The 9465-nt window shown below is 40.0% G+C and overlaps 1 protein-coding gene across 10 annotated transcripts in view; it reads left to right on the plus strand.

Moving 5' to 3' along the window:
* Zmym5 (zinc finger MYM-type containing 5) overlaps positions 1-9465 on the plus strand; it is a 33645-nt gene that overhangs the window by 3634 nt on the left and 20546 nt on the right. For 4 of the 10 annotated variants that reach the window (XM_023699161.1, XM_023699155.1, XM_023699153.1 and 1 more), the window contains exons 3-5: positions 1978-2013; positions 3671-4154; positions 4387-4480. In XM_023699161.1, the coding sequence (XP_023554929.1) occupies positions 1978-2013; positions 3671-4154; positions 4387-4480 (614 nt within the window). Of the gene's footprint in view, positions 1-1977; positions 2014-3660; positions 4155-4386; positions 4481-9465 lie in introns of all 10 variants that reach the window. The other 6 variants (XM_023699158.1, XM_023699151.1, XM_004639378.2 and 3 more) reach the window with 3 other exon arrangements.

Here is a 9465-nt window from a genome sequence, read left to right on the forward strand (position 1 = left end):
CATATATATCATATATTCATTCTGTTTTTACCCAGTTTTACTTGATTGTAGTACAGGGAGAGAAATGGAATCTAGTTTCAGTCTTTTGCAAGTTAATATCCAGGTTTCTTAAGACTTTGTTGAACAGGCTGTCTTTTCTCCAAGATGTTTTTGGCTCCTTTGTCAAAAATCAGATGGCAAAAAAAAAAAAAAAAAAAAAAAAACTGAACACTTGCCTGACAATTGCAGGGTCCCTAGTTCAATCCCCGGTTCTGAAAAAAAAAAAAAAAAAAAAAAAGAAAATGGCAAAAAAAAAAAAAAAAAAAATCAGATGGCCTAGTTGCATGAGGTTGTTTCTGTGCTGTTATAATGGTTTATATGTCTATATGCCAGTACCATGCTGTTTTTGTTACATTGTATTGGAATATAATTTGAAGCCCCAAATCCGGATCCCAACTTTTTGCTCAGATTGCCAGGATGTTCTGCTGCTTTTCTGGTCTCATATGAATTTTCTTTTCTTTCTTTCTTTTTTTTTTTTTTTTAAATGTGTTACTAAAAATTGAGACCAGAGCCTTCATACTGAGCTAAATCACCAGTCTCATTCCTTTTATTTTGATTTTGTTTTGTTTTGTTTTGCCAGACTGGGGATTGAACTCAGGCCCTTGTGCTTGCCAGGGAAGCACTTATTCTACTGAGCCATCTCCCCGCCCCCCCTTCTTTTATTTTGAGACAGGCTCTTGCTAATTGAACAGTTTGACCTCGTATTTGCCATTCTTCTCCCTCAAACTTCCAGAGTGTCAGGATCACAGGCTTGTGCCACCAGTCCCAAATTTTCTATAAATTTAGGATTGCTTTTTAGTTCTGTGAAGAATGTTGTTGGTATTTTAATAGGGATTACATTAAATCTATATATTGCTTTTGATAATATTGCTATTTTCACAAACTATTAATCCAAGAACAAGACATTTTTTCATTGTCTAGTGACATCTTTAATTTCGCTAGAGTTCTGTAATTTTCATTATAGAAGTCTCCTTGGGCAGGTTGATTCATATTTATGTATTCATTCATTTATTTATTTGGGAACTCTGGGAATCGAATATTTTTCCTGGTTTCCTTCTCGGTGCCTTCATTTTTGGTGTGCAGGAACACTGTTGACTTTTGTTTATTGAATTTTTTCATCATAGCATATTGTACAGTAGGCAAACTTTTTTGACTCTTCCTATGTTCAGGCTGGCCTTGAACTCACTATGTAACCTACACTGGCCTTGAATTCAGTGATCCTCATGCTTCAACCTGCTAAGTTTACAGATGTATGTCACTAAACCTGGCACAAATGTTTGTTGAGTATAGCAATAGTAATGAAGAATTTATGGTCTTGCTGGGCATGGTAACACTTGCCTGTAATCCCAGAGTGAGGTAGAAGGAGCCCCTTAGTTCTGGTTTGCGTAGTGAGTTCAAGATCAGCCTGAATTAGATAGTAAGACATTATTTCAGAAGAAAAGAAAAGGGCTGGCCAAACAGCTTAGTGAATTAAAGCGCCTGCATGGAAGTGCAGGGGCTAGGGGCTTGATACCCAGGCCTGCCTTGCCGGCCCTGTCCCCTGTGTATGCTGAGACAGCAGTTGAGACTGGGCATGGTGGCATGCGCCTGTAACCCCAGCTCTTGAGAGGCTGTAAACAAGCAGATCACTATAAGTCCGATTTAGTAGTGAGACCTTGAACACCCTACAGACTGATCCCTAAATACAAAAAAAAAGAAAGAAAGAAAAAAGAAAGAAAGAAAAGAATTTGTGGCCTAGACTTAAGAGTCCTGAGTTTAATGCCTACCTAGATTTATCTGGAACAATCTAGCCTCTCTCACTTTTTTTTTGGTTTTTTCCCAGCACCGGGGATTGAACTCAGGCCCTTGCGCTTGCAAAGCAAGCACTTAATCTACTGAGCTATCTCCCTGGCCCCATAGTTTGCTTCTTTTAAGTCTCAACTTTTTGTTTTGTTTTTGGTGCCAAGGACCAAACCCAGGGCTTCCCCTTGCTAGGCAAGCATCTGCTGAGACAGATCCCCAGCCCCAAGTCTCAACTTTTTCATCTCTAAAGCAGAGTAAATTATACTGATCATTATGGTAGTGTTCAGAGAATTGTACATAAAATGTTCATAGCATATCTAACACAAAAGTACCTTAGATTCCTGGGCTAGAGCAAGAAAGATTTAGAAAGATGCAGTCACATTTGGGTTTTTTTGTATTTAGTACGGGGTCTCACTACATAGATCAGACCTGTAGTGATTCTCCTGTTTTCAGCCCCCCAAGCACTGGGATTACAGGCACATGGCACCACACCCAGTCTCAGTCACCATCTCAGCATGCCCCAGTGGCAGGGCAGGCACTACACACCAGGGATTGAACCCCGACCATTGTGCTCTGCCTAAGCAGGTGCTAGTCCTTTGAGTTATCTGACTGACCCTTTTTGTTGTTGTTGTTTGTTACCGTTACATTTGTATTGGAAGCGATTTGGAAAAACAGTGACAACCAACACTGGTTTAGTCATTGTAATAGACTCTCTGGGTTATGAATACTTAATAGAGTTTTATTACCCTTTCTGATTGAAAAGATTAGGTATTTTTCACTATAAATGTTGATGTAATGAGTACTATAAATTAATTAGATATTTTTGAAAGAGTGCCAAAGATTGCATAATAAATTTCTATCCAACTCCATAGAAGTAAATTTTAAATGGTTTTTAATACAGAAAAATGAAGAAGGGGCCAGGGAGATGGCTCAGTAAAATAAGCACTTGCCTGGCAAGCCCAAGTGTCTGAGTTCAATCCCCAGTTCCGCCAAAAAAAAAAAAAAAAAAAAGCACTTCCCTGGCAAGCGCAAAATAAAAAACAAACAAACAAACAAACAAAAAAAAAAAAAAAAAAGAAAAATGAAGAAAAATAGAAAGCAAAATGAGTATCAGTTTTTTTCTCTATAAGTTGAAGATTTTTGTCTAAGCCTGGTAAAAAAAAAAAAAAAAAAAGAAAAATGAAGAAAAATAGAAAGCAAAATGAGTATCAGTTTTTTTCTCTATAAGTTGAAGATTTTTGTCTAAGCCTGGTGTCAGATGGCTGTAATCCCAGCCCTTAGGAGGCTGAAGCAGAAGGATGCTGGAGGCCAGCCTATGCTACATAGTGAGACCCTGTGTCAAAAAAAAAGAAAAGAAAAGAAAGATTTTATAGTTGACAATGGTAGCACAGGGCTCCAGTCACATTACCCAGAAGACTGAGGGGCAGGAGGACTTCAAGTTTGAAGCCAATCTCAAACAACCCACTTACCCCACCCCAAAATAAAAGGGAAGAGGTTTTAAAATTTTGTTTGTACTATTTATTTTTTGTGGTAAAACAAAATAGTAATATCCATGGCTGGCAAGATGGCTTAGCAGACTAAGCACTTGCTTAGGCAAGTGCAGGGGCCAGTTTTCAATCCCTGGCATTGCTTGCCATGCTGGCCCAGTCCCCAGGCTCAGTGAGCCTGCGATAGAATCTGGGCATGGTAGCGTATGCCTGTAATCCTAGCACTATGGAGGCTGAAAACAGGAGGATTACTACAAGACGGAGCTGCATAATGAGACCCTGCACACACGCATGTGCGCGCGCACACACACACACACACACACACAAATAATAATTTTTTTTCTTTTCTGAGTCTCTTACAGGTTATTTGGTATGGATGAACCACCGATGGGAAGATTTGACTTGACTGACAACACTCCTCCTCTATTAGGGAATACAGCAGTGACTACTAGTCTCATGGATGCAGGGAATTCATGTGGTCCCATTAGTGCTTTAGGCAGTAGATCTAAAAATCCATCAATGGAAGATGATGATGATGTTGTATTTATTGAATCTATACAGCCTCCAGTTTCTGCTTCAGCAATAGTTGATCAAAGAAACTTAGTATTTACATCATCAAAACATGAAAAGCCACAAGGAAATTGTTCCATGAGTCTGCCTTTCTCAAGAGATTTGACATTTCAGAAAGGAAATATGTGTGAGACAATTATTATTGATGATGAGGACATAGAAGCAAGTGGAGGGGAGAAAAACAGATTGTCCAGTTTTACTGAGTGGGGACTTCCTGGAACTAAAAACAGTACCAAAGATTTGGATTTCTCCACATCCAGTCGTTCAAGAAGTAAGGTAAATGGAGGAATGGGTTATAGTGTTATCACTACAGAACCAGACTGAAATGCGTATTATTAATGTCACAACACTAGAAACAGGTGTAAGCCCTAAATGCTGGGTGAGATATGAACTTAATCATACTTTGTAACAGCACTATAGAATGCCAGCTTGGGAGATGTCTAACGGACTGCAGTCAAGTAATTTTGGTCTTAATATACAAACGTACACCCCATCTTTAACTTCACAGACCAAGACTGGAGTAAGACCTTTTAATCCTGGTAGAATGAATGTGGCAGGAGATGTACTTCAGAATGGAGGATTTACAACACAGCATAATCCTGGTAAGCAGTAAGTGATATTTGCCTTCTACCTCAAGTAAATAAACTTTTAACCTTTTTTTTTTTTTTTTTTTTTTTTTTTTTTTTTTTTTTTTTTTTTGATGTACTTGATACAGGGTCTCACTGTGCAGCTGGGACTCAGAGTGATCCCAGAGTGATCCTCCTGTTTTAGCCTCCCCAGCACCGGGATTACAGGTGTGGGCTACCATACCCAGTCTTGGTGGCCAGCTTGGCACACCCAGGCTAAAGCCAGCATGGCATGCAGTACCAGGGATCAAACCCTAGTCCTTGCAGGCACAGCTATCTCTTGGCCCTAGCTACTTTTTTGAGACAGAATCTCACTATGTACCTTGAGCTCACCAGGTACCCCAGACTGGCCTCAGCCTCCAAAGTGCTAGGATTATAGTTGTATACCACCACACCTAGTTTATATTTGTAACTATTTTACTTATATACCATATGAATGATTTTTCTTTGTATGATATTCTTTGTATTAAGAATATGTTACTTAGGGGCTGGTGAGATGACTCAGTGGTCTAAAGCACATACTTGGAACAAGCTTGACAAAACACAGGGACCATGGTTCAATCCCCCAGCACCACATGCCAGCCCGCCCTGCCCCCTGGTGGGCTGAGCTGGACACACACACACACACACACACACACACACAAATAAATAAATAAGAATATGTTACTTCATATACTTGTGCAATGTACTTCATCTCTGAAATTTGGAGATATTAGCCATATTGACATCCAAAATGTAATAACCCTCAAAATTAATATAACCACTATTGGGTTGTGCTTTGGTTGGGGGTTGTCTTACTTTGATTTTTGAGACAGAGTATTGCTGTGTAATTGAAGCTACCATTGAACTCCCAATGTAGCTCAGGCTGGCATCCAGCTCTCAGCAATCCTCCTGTCTCTGCATCCCAAAAGTTGATAATGAGGGCTAATGAAATAGCTCAGTGGTCTAAAGTGTGTGCTTCAGCAAGTACTGGAAACAAGCAAGCTCTGCCCCGAGGGTGAGCTGAGTTGGCTATACACATGTACAACATTGGTAAGTAGTTGAGGTTTTTTTTTTTGGGGGGGGCGGTGGTTGTGTTTTTGTGTTACTAGTGTTTTGATCTCTGAGGCCCTTCACAGTGATCTCTATCCCCAGCTTTTATTTTTTATTTGGCACAAGGTCTCTTATGCAACTCATGTGATCCTCTTGTCTCAGCCTCCCTAGCTTTTATTTTGAGATGAGTCTTGCTAAATTAAACTAGGTGGGCTCCAATTTGTGGTCACCATTCTTTGTCTTCCCAGAGTGCTGAAATCACAGGAATAATTAGAAGTTTATAAAAGTTCTTAAATCGGGCATGGTGGCACAAGCCTGTAATCCCAACCCTCTGGAGGCGGAGGCAAAAGGATTGTTGTGAGTTCCAGACTTGCCTGGGCTACAAAGTTGAGTTCAAGGCCAGCCTAAACTGCATAGCAAGATACATACAAGTAAAAGTTCTTAACCACATGTGATGGTACTGTACCTTTAATCCCAGCTACTCTGGAGCATGAGGCAGAAGGATCCAAGTTGAAGCCCAGTCTGGTGTATAGTGAATCCAAAGCCAGCATAGATTTCATACCGAGGCCCTGTCTCAAAGAATGGAACCTGAAGCTATATGATGAATTTTTATATTCTATTGCTTTAAAATCTATTGGCCTTTGCATAGACTTTTTTTTCACATTTGTATGCATGAGTTACTTAGAAAATAATGATTCACTGAATTATACAGATCTTCTAAATGTTGGTGCTTTGGTTGTCAAAATCACAGTGTATAGAAGTTTTTAAAAATTGCTATTTTTAGGGGCTGGCGAATGGCTCAGGGGTCTAAAGCACCTACTTGGAACAAGCTTGGCAAAGCACAGGGACCGCGGTTCGATACCCCAGCACCACATGCCAGCCTGTCCCGCCCCCTGGTGGGCTGAGCTGGCCACACACACACACACAGACACACACACACACACACACACACACACACACACAAATAAATAAAAAATTTTTTTAAAAATGCTATTTTTTTCTTGAAGTGACAGGTTCCCTGGTTTTTTGTTTTTGTTTTTGGTACCTGGAATCATGCTCATGAACTCATGCTTGACAGGCAAGTACTATGCCACTGAGGTATATCCCTGGCCGCAGGCTCCTTTTGTGTTTTACAAAATGTTTCCCAATATCTATAGTTTATTACTCTGAAGTAGAAATGGTATATCATGCACATGGCTATTTCATAAGTCCAATAATTATCAAAGTAGAATGGATTTGATGGTGCATACCTGGAATCCTAGGACTCAGGAGACTGAAGCAGGAGGATCAGTGAGTTCCAGTCTAGCTTGAATTGCATAGTGAAACCTTGTCTCAAAAAAAAAAAAAAATTATGAAAGTACATTTTTGCAAGCCCAGCCTGATAGCTCAGCGGATTAAAGCACCTGCTTAGGCAGGCACAGGGACCATAGTTCCGTCCTTGGTCCCCGGAGCACACTGAGACAGCGATAGAGACTGGGCATAGTGGTGCATGCCTGTAATCCCAGCACTTAGGAGGCTGAAAACAGGACAATCAGAGTCAAATCTTTGTAGTGAGACCCTATAGACCCATAAAAGAAAAAGAAAAAAAGTACATTTTTGCTTTCCCGTACAATAACTGTTATGCATTGGTATGAAACACATATTTTATGCATGTTTCACAGTTTGTCAGAATATTAAGATGTAGTCAGAGACTGGAATTTAGTAAAATTTAGTAATATTTACTGCTTTAGGCTTGGGCTAGCACTTAAAGTGCTTGCTTACTGTGTGTAGGGCCCTTGGGTAAATACCTAACATTTCAAAAGAGGGGGCATAAATGAGGAATTTAAGGCCGTGGATACAGCTTTGAGGTAGAGTACTTGCTTAGTGTATGCAAAGCTCTGGAGTAGATTTACAGCACTGCTAAAGAAATTGTGTGGGTTTTGTTTTTGTTAGTACCTTTTGTCCCTTGCTCTTGGGAAGAAGAATCTAAATTCTTGAAGTTTTCCAAGTGTTAGAAATGTATTTTGCTTTCATTCAAAGTGGATCAACTGGGCTGGCAAGATAGCTCAGAGGTCTGGTCTAAAGCTCCTGCTTAGGAAAGCTTAGGCAGGCCCAGGGGACTGCTGAGCCGGCAACAACAACAATAAAATAAACAACTGAGGACAGAATTGGAGATTTTTAGGTTTGTCTTCCAAACTCTAGGAGGAAAGGCAGGCTGTACATTAAGCTTGCACCTGAGTGCTTTAAAGGTCTATTTTTGGAGACAAAAGTTAGAACTGTATTCTATAAAGATTTGTGTAGGAAGGGCCAGCCAGATAGCTCAGCGGACTAAAGTGCCTGCCCCTGCATAGCGCAGGGGCTGGGTTTTGATCTCCAAGCCTGTAAGCCCACTACTTTTTTTTTTTTTTTTTTTTTTTTATGAGCACAGTATGTTTTTTGAGAGAAAGAAAGCTCCTGTACAAGAGAGGGACAAGAGGGGGGCCCTGAGTGGGTAGTTTTCCCCAGGAAGTTGTCTCTTCCAGGGACTTTTATAGAGGAAAACTATGTGGTAAGGCGGGTCTAAGGTGGTGGAGAAGACATGGGAACTTGCTTAGTTGGGCATGAGGTGGGACAAAACTATGGCCAACCAATGAAATTACAAGCACCATTGCTCAGGTAAAATTGATTAAATCCAGTATCAAATGGGAAAGTGAGTCATGTAGCAAGCGGGCATGAATACAGGACAGGGTCTCTTCCTGTTGGGGATTGGGCTAGTGACTCATTTGGGTTCTTTCAAGTTGATTGATACTATTTAGGATATCAATCCCTAATGCCCATCCCTAGGGAATTATGTAGCTGTTAAGCCCACTATTTGAAAGGCTATGGCAGAACAGCAAGCCTGGGCAACTCAGCAAAACTCTGCCTCAAATTTTGAACAGAAGGGGAAGTAACTTAACAGGGAAGTACTTATAGGCATGTGGGAAACCCTTAATATCTTTTTATTGCTATTTTTCTGTTTACCTTGAATATATCATAGTAAAAGCTGCCTGTTCTTAGTATTATAATCATAGATTTTGTTGTTGTATGCAATCATCAGTAAAATTAATTTGTTAAATCAGTTTTACCATGGGCTGGGGAGATGGCTCAGTGGAGTAAGTGCTTTCCTGACAAGCACAAAGACCTGAGTTCACTTCCCAGTTCTATCACACACACAAAAAAAATCAGTTTTACCAGCAAAATTAATTTACCAGTTTTACCACTTCTTATTTGAAGTTAGAGCTCCCCAGGGTGTCTTCTTTAATTGCTATGTTCTTCCTTTTACATAAATTGAAGGTTTTCTGGTATCCCTTTCCATACCAAAAAGGGCAAGGTTTATATACATAAAACAATGCATTTTATTTTATAAAATTAATATCATGTTCAGTAGAATGGACGTTTTATTTGTTTTGTTTTTAAATTTATGTATTTGGTATAGGGTCTTGCTGAGCTGCTTGGACTTGTAGTAGTCCTTTTGTTTCAGCCTCCCCAGAGCTATAATTAAAGGCGTGTACCACCACACCTGCTTTCAGTGGCTGGCCAAGTAGGCCCAGGTGGGGCTGGCATGGCATGCAGTATGAACCTGGGTTCTTGTGCTTGTGCTTGCTGACAGGTGTTTAGACCACTTAGCTACCTCCCCCGCTCCAAAAGAATGGAACATGTTAGGCATTTAAATCTTTCATTAAGCTTTAAAGGAAGCTACTTGAAAGTTCACCCACCACATGCTTATATAGACAGAGTATGGATGTATGACTATTTGGCTTGTATGGGCTATTTTTTGAGATGGGTCCTTACTACTCTAGAATCAGTATCCAAATACTGAATCTAGGAGATCACACATCCAAAAACTAGGTGATTCCTGCTTCTTATGAGAACAAGAGTAAAAAAACACAACATACATAAAATGTAGGATTTTTTTTTCTTTTTTTTTTTTT

The sequence above is a fragment of the Octodon degus genome, unplaced genomic scaffold, assembly GCF_000260255.1.
Source record: "Octodon degus isolate 3935 unplaced genomic scaffold, OctDeg1.0 scaffold00111, whole genome shotgun sequence".
In the NCBI taxonomy this organism is placed as follows: Eukaryota; Metazoa; Chordata; class Mammalia; order Rodentia; family Octodontidae; genus Octodon; species Octodon degus.